General features: G+C 44.0%; 1 protein-coding gene across 1 annotated transcript in view; it reads right to left on the bottom strand.

Annotated features, from left to right (window-relative positions):
- BRD10 (bromodomain containing 10) overlaps window positions 1–12,624 on the bottom strand; it is a 428,998-nt gene that overhangs the window by 138,283 nt on the left and 278,091 nt on the right. Inside the window, exon 6 of the mRNA XM_078675919.1 lies at window positions 1,566–1,681. Within this exon, the coding sequence (XP_078532045.1) occupies window positions 1,566–1,681 (116 nt within the window). The remainder of the gene's footprint in view (window positions 1–1,565; window positions 1,682–12,624) is intronic.

Raw genomic sequence — 12,624 nt, 5'->3', positions numbered from 1 at the left:
TGATTTTTGACGATAAACTAAATTTCATGGCCCACTCAAATAAAATAGCAGCAACAGCCCATCATAAACTCAGGCTGATCAAAAAAATCATGCCGTTTCTACCAACCTCAGCAGGTAAGGCGCTGGTAAGCGCCCTCGTGTTGTCATCTCTTGACTATTGTAACGGCTTGTTCACCAACGCCCAAGCAAGAGTAACTAAAAAAATGCTGACCATCCAGAATGCTGCAGCCCGTCTCCTGTCTGGAATCCCAAAGTTCTCACCAATCTCTGATACTATCAGGGACCTGCATTGGCTCAAGATTCGAAACAGGATCAAGTTTAAGGCGCTGTGCATACTCTATAAAGCATTGCACAACGCTGGTCCACATTTCCTGAAATCCCAACTCAGATACCAGTCCTCCATAAGATCGCTCCGATCTAACAACCTTAAAATCCTACAAATACCACGAACAAAAACAGTCAACTGGGGCGATAGACGCTTCTTAGTGGCAGCTCCCAGATTATGGAACTCCCTGCCAGCTTCCATCAAAGACAGCCCATCCCTGATGCATTTCCGCAGAAAGATAAAGACCTGGCTGTTTGATCAAGAATAGTTGCCGGCCAAACCTTGGGAACACATTCACAGTTTCTAGCGCCGAGACGCCTTCGGGCAATTGTACGCGCTGTACAAATCTCAAAAATAAATAAATAAATAAATAAATAAATACATTACACAACTGAGCAATTTAAGAAAAAATAACATGTTTTATGAAGCTTTCAATAATGCAGTTTTCCTGGTTATGAACATGGCAAACAACATATGCAAACATTACAAATTGGTACTCAATTGATTGAACATGAAAGGAGGAAAGGCTGAGGGAGCATTGAAATAATCAAACATGTAACCTGCAGATCACACAAATATCAGCACATCTGCTTAATTTGCTGAGACCTATTACAACTTAAATGTGGTAAATATGCAGTAACTGACTTGTACGAGCAGCAATTTACCTGTAATAAATTTGGGAACCTGCAGTCAGCGAATATTTGTGTGACAAAGATTCCTATTCAATAGTATCATTTTTTTAAAAGTTTTCTTAATTTTCAACTATTAATTTGGAGGCAGTCATTTATTAAATTCTTTTGTCATACCTAAAGTGTATTGCGCTATATAGGAACTTTGTTGCTGATACCCTAACCTTAAGTGTACTCTGGTTGCAATAGAAAGGCAGTTCGGAAGTTTTACTCTAACCAACAGGTGCAGGCAATCAATATTTTAAATATTAAGGTATCTTAAACTGTCAAAGCGCTTGTAGCACAGACCCGATATCCTCAAACTGAAAACAAGAACAACACAATTTGAAGTCTGTTTTAATATCCCAAATACAGAGATTACTAAGTGGGCCTCTGTCACAAGCTGAAACTTCAGAAAATATTTAAATAAATAATATACAACTCTGAGCATGAAAAGTGTATTAACTAGACATATTAGGATGATTGTTGTAGTGCTATCTACCTCATGGGTTTATTGGGAGAAAAGTGAAAAGGTGCTAAGGTTGTTGCACACATACATCCAATTTCCTCACCTGTTTCTATGAAATGCTTTCATCAGCTTAGGCTCCCAAGGCAGCAGTTCTTTTAGTAGACGCTTTAAGGTACTATGCAATTCTCTCACGGTTTGCTTCCGTACAAAAGACTTTCCCTGAAATAAACATTCCAAATATTTGTCACTGCATCAAATCTAAAAACAGCAATCGTTGTGGTAACATGCAATAGATGGGGAGGGGGGAGGGGGTGGGGGGGGGGGGGGGGGGTAGCAGGGGTCGGTGGCACACTGCAAAAGAAATCTTGCCATTTGAATAATTTCGGATCATGCCTCCAACACATGCCGCCAGTATGTTTAACTAACGAGCTGTTATCTAATGTTTCCTTCAACATATTAAACAAAAGCTAAAAGTGACTGTGCACACTATTATTGCTCAACCGTCTAGCACACACCTGTCATGGCTGATAGAATTTCAGTTGAAAAAAAATCACTGATTGAAATTTGCAGTTGGATATAATCAAAGATGGCAGCCAATTTACCGGTGTGACGTACGTGTAAAGTACTTGGATGTACGCTATACAAAACATACAATAAATTACAATGTATGTACATTCATGAGATGGCTGTTGGTGTTAGGAGTTCATCCTTAAACTAATATCTGGGGTCCAATCAGTTCAATGAAAACACTTAATTCTTGGTAGGTATCCAAAAATAATTGTGAGGGTGGGCATAAAAAAGAAGGGCAACATAATTCACATCTGGCACACACTGTAAAATTATTTGAAAGCAACATACATAAGATGTTATTCTAAATTAAAAGTACTGATTTTCTACACACGATAATTCTAAATTACCTGATGCATCTTCAATACTCCAGCGAAAGTAAGTGTTTAATGAATATCAATAAAGATATAGAAAGAACATATTCATTTCACCAGTTTCAACAATGTGGCCCACATAAACACTTGCCACAGCCATTAAAATAGTCAATATCAATAGGTCAATAGGTCTGAATGATCAGTATCTTTTGGTCACGTTCTAATTTTCCCTTAAACGTAGGAGCTTAAGTAAGTAAGTAATACTTTATTTGATTTGTGAAAATCATAAAAGGGTGGATCTTACCACCATGGGATAAAGCTTTACATCTTTGAATCAGCATAAAAACAACATAAAATCACATAAAAAGAAAATACGTTAAAATAACACAAAGCTTAGCAGATTGCTCAAATGTGCAGTTACTGTGTAAAGTTGAAAAACACAAATGGAGCTGGGCACGGGGATAACTGTCTCATTACAGCTGCCAGACAACAAATGGGTGTTCTAAGCGGGGGTACAGTGCTTGGGGGTTAAGTGTAACTTGATGGAAATAACACATTGTTAACTCAGAATGATTTTTTCTTTTTTTTATGCTGGAAAAGTGAAAATAAAGGGTATCCATTAAGAGATTGAGGGAGAGTCTGGGCCCAGTCTTGGGGGGACCAATTGGCACAGGTCGTCTTTAATTGTTTCCCTGTTTTCCAGCTCTTGGGCAGCGTGGGCCAAGAATTTTATAGTTTTGCAGGAAAGTTGTATCCAAGACCCGCTAAGGCATTTTATTACAGCCGCCCTGCAGGTTCTTACTTGCGCTTCTCTTAGGAGTGGTAACAAGAGCGTCTTCCTTAGATTTTGGAGTGCCGGGCATATGCATAATAAATGCAATAATGACTCTACACCCTTGCCACAAAGGCAACAGTGTGAAGTTGGCCAGGTCCGCAGCCATTTGGGGGTAAGGTCTTTGCTCGAGAACCATCCCAGCCTCAGAAGGCTTAATTTCCTCTTAGTGATCCCTAAAACAATCTTGCAAGTATGGCTGATGTTTCAGATGGTTATATGTTGGTAACACGATCCAGGCGTGGCTTTTGCCAGCCACTGCGCCTTTGTCCATTATCAGCGATGCTTGTTTGATGGCTTTGTTAGTGATCTGTTTAAAAATGTTATAAGACACGGGTGAAAGCCAGGCTTCTTCCTGCTTTAAAGACTGAAGCGCTTGCCTAAGGGACTTATATGTTGAATTAGAGGACCCAGCCTGTTTTTCGACTTCTAGGCAGCAGAGGTGGGCAAGTGAGTTGTCTTCGGCGTCCCTCAAACGCCAGTAATATTTGGCCAAGGCTCCTTGTCTTGCCGGAGTCTGGTTTGTTAATCCATATTCCAGACGTATTTGGGCATGTGAAATGTGTTGCGGGATCGAAAATAGGTGTTTAAACAGTTTGGATTGAGCAAGATTCAGCGCAGTAGAGTCCCTAGATGCCATCAATTCCGAGCCATATGTGAGCGATGGCAAGAATTTAGCAGCTACGATCTTTAACATTTGGCCGGTCGAACTTCCTCTTAAATGTTTTTGTATGGTTTTAAAAGCAAAATGCAGTGGTTTGGCTTTTGATTTCCCCTGTTCTAAATGATGTTTGTACTTTAGTTGGTGATCAAGTATGATGCCCAAGTATTTGTATTTATCAACCTGTGTTAATATAGAAGAATTTATCCTCCAGACGTATTTAGGTTGTTTCTTTCGGGAACTGGAGAAGCATAGGATGTTTGATTTTTTGAGGTTTATTGTTAGTTGTGCTTTGGAGATGTATAACGCAAGTTTGGAGATCAAGCGTTGTAAGCCAAGCGGAGTTTGTGAGAGGAGCACAATGTCGTCTGCGTATTGTAGACTCACTATAGGTGTTTGTCCCAATTTTGGTGGATCCCCCTGAATTGTGCGTAGGTCACTTTCTAGGTCTGCGGTGTAGATGTTGAAAAGGCTGGGAGCCAACACGCAGCCTTGCTTTAGTCCGTTAGAAGTTTGATATTTCTTTGTTAGGCATCGTCCATCTCCTTTTTAGGTCTCGGCCTGTAATCGCATCCGAAGGATGCGTCAGGCTGGAGACTTATAGCGAGCTGACACAGGGGAATGAGGGACCAAAACTGTCACGCGCTTCTGCCCGGCTGGATTCAGCTGCTTGCACGCGCACCAACATTCACGCATGCGCGAAGGCACATCGACTCGCTCACACACACACCCCCTATCCCACAGTCACACACACGCACTCCAAGACACATACACACACACGCACGCACACACGCGCACACACACATACACAGGCCGCCCCCGCCCGCCCGTACATGCTTTCCCGCCCCTCCGCCTCCCGCCCGCCCGCCCTCCCGCCCTCCCGCCCGCCCTCCCGCCCGCAGCAGCAGCTCAGCAACGCACTCACCGGCTCTCCTCAGCTGCAGGGCCCGGCAGCAGGACTCGTCTTCCCTCGTTAGGCACCGGGGCGCAGGGTAGGCTCCTGCCTGCTCCGGTGGTCCCAACACGGCTCCAATCGCGGCTCTTCCGTGGGAGGCGGGGTAGGCTCCCGCCCTCCTACTTCCTGTTTCCGGGTGTCGCGCCGGCCTGCCTGACTTCCTGGTCGCAGGCCGGCAGAGTAACGAGGATACGAAGGCGGTATTTCTTTATTTATGTATTTATGCATTTTTATATAGCGCGGACTTTACCCGAAGGCGGTATTTATTTATTCATGTATTTCTGCATTTTTATATAGCGCGGACTTTACCCGAAGGCGGTAATGCTTGCCTTAGCGTAATGGTGTTCCTTCTTAATTTATTGGTGGTGTCCCTGTTAGAATGATTCCCACTTTTAGTCTAGCAATGCTTGTTTTATTTGTACCCAGGTGTGTGAGTATAGTTCTATGATTGCTCCCAATAGCTTTGGCGGCGCACCCCAGGCTTTCATTTTGGCCCAAAGTTTTGATCTAGGCACTTTTTCGAAGGCCGCTTTTAGGTCCAAAAAACAAGTATAGAGCGTGGTGGAATTATTGATAGCCTTTTTAGCGAGAAGGGTTAGCGCAGATAAATTTGTTAGAGTACCCATTCCGGCCCTAAAGCCTGTTTGTGTCAGTGGGATTAGCCCTTTGCTGTTGACCCAAGACTCCAGATCTACCAATAGGTTTGATGCGTAGATCTTGGCCTCCACGACTATTAGTGCTATTAGCCTATAATTGTTGGGATCTGATCGGGACCCTGATTTGAATATGGGATGTAGAATGCTGCCCCTCCATGAATCAGGAATATTCCCAGTCCTTAAGCTGTGACAGAACAAAGGGGATAGTTGACTTGCCCAAAACATTGGGTCTTGCCTAAATAGGGCGTTGGGAAGGCCGTTTGGTCCGGGGGCCCCGTCTGGTCTCAAATGTTTTATGGTCTTTGAAACCTGCATTGCTGTAATCTGGTCAATTTCTCTAGTTAAGTCTTGTGGCGGTTGATTGCAGGTGTCTTTGGATTGAGGAGACTTAGCTTCTGCCGTTGATGTCAGGCTTGGTGTTGGGCAGGGCTCGGAGGTGGTTGCGAATGTGTTGTCTGTGGATGTATCATACGTAAAGTTGTAAAGTAAATTAATGTGAGTGCCCCAAAGCTGATCGGTCAGCTCCGAATTGAACTGTCCGTGTTTGCCGTTAAGCATAACATTTATTTTTGCCCAGAAATCTTTGGAATTTTGTAGTTTACTAGCATGGAGTATAATGCATTGTGATTTTTCCTTATACTCTTGCTTGGCCAATTTGGTCTCACGTTTTAGCTCTTTTTTTAAGGATTACATTTTTTTCAGGGTTTGTTGTGATAGTTGGGGGTCCTTTTTACGTTGAGCCCTGAGATATGAGTTTAGTTGCTTTTTTAATAAGCGCAGTTTTGGAGTGTACCATTTCCCTCCTCCGTTTCTTGTTGTTTTGTGTGCTCTGTGGTTGCTTTGGTATTTTTTGTTTATGTTCACTACTAAGGACTCCCAGGTCTTTACTATATCTTTGGATAAGGCTGGTGGTGAGAGCAGTAAGTGGCATGTCTCCATTAAGTTGGAAATGTTGTCTTCATTCCAATTTAATCTTTGCAGGTTAAAAAGTTGAGTGTTCAACGTTAAAGGCTGCGCTTGCTTGGATTTATTTAGTAGGATTGATAATGTGAAAGTCTGAGGGTATTGGTCGCTTTCACCCCGTTCCAGAATGTGGAAGTCTTTGATATGGGGGAATAGGTCGGGGTCAGCCAAAGTATAGTCTATTGTTGATCCTGAATTCCAAGTGACCCTCGTTAAAGCGGCTGGTCTGTCAAGGTGACCCCTTCCGTTTAGTGTGTACAAGTGGAGGTCTTCCAGTTCTACAGCACATTTCCTCCCCATCGCGCTTTGTCTACTTTGATTGCCCTGTCGAGGTTCAATGTGGGTAGGAAGAGTTCCCTCCTGGCCTTGCATTAAGTTCATGTTGAAATCTCCTGTAATTAGCATGTTATCGCTTGGGTAGGTGGATTTCAATGTGTTAATTGCGGTGGTTAGTTGTTTTATCCTCTTCCCTTTGTGTTTTCCGCCAGGGTGCATGTATAGATTTACGATCAGTAGACCGATGATGGCCGAAATTTAAATTTTGATGCATTGCATCCATGTGGAATCCAGTTCGATGCAGCTGGTTGACCAAAGGATGTCGGTGGATATGAATGTTGAGAGGCCTCCCTTAGCCCTACCTGGACGTGCCTCCTTATGAGCTGGGGTAAAAAATTCTTTGTATCCCACAAGAGGCGAATTTTTCGTCTGCCATGTTTCTTGAAACAAAAGTATTTTGTATTGGGTGATGAACTCTATAAAGTCATCTTCCTCCAACTTTGTATTTAGGCCGTTGACGTTCCACAAACAGATCTTACAGCCCTGCTCTTTTCCTACAGTTGTTAACTTCCGTTGGTTCATTCTACCTTCCTTTTAGTTGGTACCCGTGGAGCTTGTTGGTGCCTCTCAAATGTGGCTGCCTCCTGGTGGGCGAGTGTAATAGTAATTTGCCTGAATGGATAATCTTCTTTTTCGATGTTGCTTTTTTGATCCGGGCCTTTGGCGCCTTTTAGAAGGCTTCGTTTGGGGCTTTGTTTCTGCAACGGGCTGGGATATCGTGCGGGCTCCACCTTTTTTAACTCAATGCCCCATAACGCAAATTCTTCCCTATGTGTCAGGATTGATTCTGTGAAGATGTGTTCGGTCCACGTTGTGATCGTGGAGTCGGGGCCTGTTTGATAAGGGTTTGGTTTGAACTCAATTGACACCAAGTCACTAGATTTTAAGTGTCTCAGGCTGGTAGTTCTTCTAGAAGTTTTAAAATGGACCCTCTGTTCAGGATGTCATGAGACCCTCCTGAGCTATATAGCGGGATTAGCTCGAGTTTGTTGCTTGGGGTGTGCCACTTTTGGTCTTTTAGTCATCTTCTCTCTTCAGTGTTTGAAAGAACTGTTCCTGCTTGGTCTGCTTCTGGATCGGGTATGACCGAGTTAGATGTGTGTGCGATGCTTGTTTCCTCATGACCATTGGGAACTGTAACTGATGGTGCTTGTGATTCTCTACTCGACGATTCCCTTGTCTTTTTTACCTTAGTCTTTAAGGGTTTATCTGCATCTGCTTGTCTATTGTTTGGTGGTGCTTGCATGGAAAAAGTGCTAGATTTAGATTTAATTCCTAGCTCAGTGTCTGTGTTGTTTGTTGGCTCTGAGCTTAGTAATTTGTGTTTTGCTTTCCCTCCTGGGAAATTAAATATGCTGTACACTTTCCTTGCATTCTGAGTTGAACTGGTGCGTCCTGTTGGGCCATTCGAGGTAATGGTTGCCTTGGTTGGAGAATTAACTATTGGAATTAGCCCACGCTCTAACGTTGTTGTGGTTTGGGGTGGGACGTCCTCTGTCTGCTCTTTCTTTTCTTTATCGTTGGAGTCGGTGTTAGTTTCTTGAGGCTGGGTTACTAGCACTCTTCGAGTGTGTGATTTAGTTTTTCTTGCTTTTCTCAGGCGCTTCCTTTCTCTCTTTGTAAGTGCGGGTGCCTGTTCAATGTGTTTGCTGCTAATAGAATCGTTTCATGATGATGCCTGATTTTGCGGGGCTTCCTCTCAGATGTCAACTGGAGTTTGTTCGTCCGCGATCGCTGACGTAGTGGTGTCGTTTGGAGAGGGAGAGTGCATTTTTACTTGCGTTTCGGGGCTCACTTCGCCACTACAGACGTTGGTTGACCTGCCAAATCCCTCTTTGGCGTCTTGATGGTCATTTACTTGGCTGGTGGTTGTCTTCTTTGTCTCCGTTGATGATTCCATGATGGCTCCCAGTATTTGTGTCATCAAACTGGGGACTGTGGGGACTGTGGCCAGTTTGTCTATTATTTGGGAGCAGTGACAGGTGTAAAAGGCTGTGTCCTTGTTAAGTTGCACCTTCGTTATCATACTGTTTAGGTCCTGTAAGTTTGATTCTATCCCCTGGACATGGGAGGGCAGGATATTCAGCAGGTCGACTTGCGTATCTAGTTTGTCTGCGTGGTATGACATTGCTACGCCTATGGTTTCCATTGATTTTAATAGTTGCGGCCATATGGTGGCCGTTAGAGTGCTGTCCGATGTAGAGTGCTGTCCGATGTTTCGCCCTGGGTTTGACTATGTATAGGTGAAGAGTCGAGGTGCTCGAAGAGATCTGTTTGGGTGTGGTGCTCACGCCAGTGATCGCTCCTTTGCAATGTCCTTTTTAAAGTACTCGCTTCCTTGCCAGGACTTTCTTCCTTACCAGGACATAGAACTTTTGAGACTGAGAACTGACACATGCTTAATTTGAGAACTACTGTGTCATTTGCAGTTGCATTTGCTTCTTGTGACTTCGGAATTTTACTTTGTTTGATTTCTTCCGTTACTGGTCCTGCAGAGAAAAAGCTATAGTTTCCATCCTTTTTGTCTAGTTCCGGTGTGGATTGACCACTCGTTAGACTAGGGAAATGCACCAGTGACGATGGACTCGGCTTTTGAGTGCAATTTTGATTATGCGGAGAGCCTTCCTCTGTTGTTTTAGAGATCTTTTTCTGGACTGACCATGGGCTTTGCTCCAAAATGACCGAGTCATTACTTGCGTCTGGAGCCTGATGGACTAGGGCACAAACTGTTGGAGGGTGAAATGCTTGTTGAGCCTTGGGAGATGGTTGCTCCGAGGGTCGGTCCAAGGAGCTTATGTTAAATCAGTTTCAAGCTCACTCAAAGAAATGTAATGTGGCTACTAGTTTACGGTTTCCCTGGAAAGATTAAAGACCCTATTATGTTCTTTCTCTAGCCTGATGGGCATCTTCTCCTAAAATACAATACCCTGACTTACACGAGTGAACGATTCCATTTTCGGGTCAGACCAGAAATCAGACCCACGTCTGAAAAATCCGTGCAGCTTTCTGCAGAGAAACTACGATTTTTTTTAGGAAAGGAGGGATCCTGCGTGCGCTAATACAGCTCCCGATGTCAGAACCCTGGGCATAATCTGGTCAGACAATGCAGAGGGCAAACTGGTCGAGATCCAGACTAAAGCTAGTTGGCATTAATGAAGACATCCTCATGATGAGAAAGCTCATGCAGCCCTGTTGGCAAATTAGAACGAGCATTAGCAAAGTCAAAAGGTCTATCTTTCATGTTTAGCACTGATTATATGAGAAAAAAGCCTTTGGTGTTTTCTGTATACACTGCCTCTACAAGAAAGGAATTTAATGTGTGATGATTCAGAGCACTTTGAAGATGTAAAGTAGTACCTCGTGCACTCCAATGCAAGCACCAAATAGTAGGTGGAAGGATGCAAACAGTCAATAACACGACGTGAGCGACATCCTCATTTGGGCAACGGCAGTACCCATTCTATTTTTATTTTAAAGAACTGGTAACAATTCGCTCTTCAGTCAGACATAAAAAGCACAGAAGACCATTCTAACAGAACTATTCCACCTGATCATGAAAGCTACAACCCCATTTCTGGACAGCTGATCTTCTCTTGCAGATGGCCTGTGCAATTTCAAGTATTAAGAATTCTGACAAAGGTTCTTTAGGCAGGGCCACTGGGATTGTACGGCTGTGGCGATTTTCACAAAATTATAGATTTGCTGCATTTGCCACATAATCCATCATCTGCTGCATAATTTGCAGAATGTAACAAAAATATGTTCTAGCTCAAACAGTTCAAAAGTTGCTAAAAAATCGTCAACACTTGTTGCTGTGCAGTGGAGCCTTTTGCAAAGCTTAACCTGTCACCTTTCTGTTGCTTATTGCTATAATTGGGTATTAAACTTGCACTAATGAGGTGTACCAAATGCCCAGACAGTGTTAACAAGTATAACAAGCACTGGAAATGCAACCGGTCTAGCATTTATTTGAGTTATACAGCTCTTGGCATTGTAAATGGCAAAGAATAAGAGTATGCCACAGCAACTGAACGCAGTTATTTTATTTCACCAGCATAATTGAAAGTAATATTCCATAACCATACACTCACCCCCTAACAAACATCTCACTAATACGGCTTTACACTTCCCTTAAGCGTTGTAAGACTTCAAAAAATGTACCTTACATACATCCTCCCAGCTGTAGAGCATTAATTCCAACTATGGAAGAGTGGATTTTAAAAACTGTGGGAAAGGAGATTATTTTGCCCCCAACTTAAGGTGAGGACCCAGCAGATGACCGGGAAAGGAAAAGCATGCCATGAGGAATGATTTTGTGGTGGTCCCATCATACTAGGACCAACACAGGCTGTGTTATGGACAAAAATGTGTTTTGAATAAAGGGCCTCACAAAGCATTATGGGGCGAGTTTCCGTAGTGCAGTGAATATTACAGTAGAGGCTCCCCTGCTGAGCCAGGGAGAGCAGTAGGAACGTTTTCTTTTAGTTTTCTTTCCTTTCTGAGGCCTTCAGCCTGTTTCCCTTTTTTAAATGGGCGTACAAAAAAAAGCATTTGTTTGTCAAGTTGACAAAGAAATGCTTTTTTGTAAAAAGCACCCCATGACGTGCTTTCACGAAAATGTCAAAAAACACAGTTGATGGACAGAATGTAGAACAATGTCATGCATTCACCCCAGTACAAGGATCTGGGCCTAAATCCATCGTTTTTTTGCACTCCACACCACCCTGGGTTAGACACTGGCTATATGCAAATCAGCTCTGACCCTGTGCCTCATGGGAACAGTCCAGTCCGAACTACGAAGCCATGTCTTTCCCAGACCGGAATCAAGCATCCAAGGACCGGTTTCTGGCTATCAGCCTTCATCAGCCTGGATAGCTTGACTCCAGTGGCGTGGAGAGCCTGGGACTCACGTCTGAGCATCCCCAGCACACTCAGGGTGAAATTGCAAAAAACACAGTTGATGGACAGAATGTAGAACAATGTCATACATTCACCCAAGTACAAGGATCTGGGCCTAAATCCATCGTTTTTTTGCACTCCACACCACCCTGGGTTAGACACTGGCTATATGCAAATCAGCTCTGACCCTGTGCCTCATGGGAACAGTCCAGTCCGAACTACCAAGCCATGTCTTTCCCAGACCGGAATCAAGCATCCAAGGACCGGTTTCTGGCTATCAGCCTTCATCAGCCTGGATAGCTTGACTCCAGTGGTGTGGAGAGCCTGGGACTCACGTCTGAGCATACCCAGCCCACTCGGGGTGAGAATTGCAAAAAACACAGTAGATGGACAGAATGCAGAACAATGTCATACATTCACCCCAGTACAGAGATCTGGGCCTAAATCCATCGTTTTTTTGCACTCCACACCACCCCAGTTCAGACATGGACATATGCAAATCAGCCTTGACCCTGTGGCTCATGGGAACAGTCCAGCCCGAACTGCCAAGCCATGTCTTTCCTGGACCTGAATCAAGCATCTCAGGACCGGTTTCTGGCTATCAGCCGTCTTCAGCCAGGATGGCTTGACTCCAGTGGTGTGGAGAGCATGGGACCCACGTCTGAGCATACCCATCCCACTCAGGGTGACAAATGCAAAACCAACAGTTGATGGACAGAATGCAGAACAATGTCATACATTCACCCCAGTACAGAGATCTGGGCCTAAATCCATCGTTTTTTGCACTCCACACCACCCCAGTTCAGACATGGCCATATGCAAATCAGCATTGACCCTGTGCCTCATGGGAACAGTCCAGCCCGAACTGCCAAGCCATGTCTTTCCTGGACCGGAATCAAGCATCCTAGGACCGGGTACTGGTTATCAGCCGTCTTCAGCCAGGATAGCTTGACTCCAGTGGTGTGGAGAGCATGGGACT

This window comes from Lissotriton helveticus, chromosome 2_1, assembly GCF_964261635.1.
Source record: "Lissotriton helveticus chromosome 2_1, aLisHel1.1, whole genome shotgun sequence".
Taxonomy (NCBI): domain Eukaryota; kingdom Metazoa; phylum Chordata; class Amphibia; order Caudata; family Salamandridae; genus Lissotriton; species Lissotriton helveticus.
The sequence above is the reverse complement of the archived record's forward strand: the minus strand, read 5'-3'. Positions and strand labels throughout refer to the sequence as shown.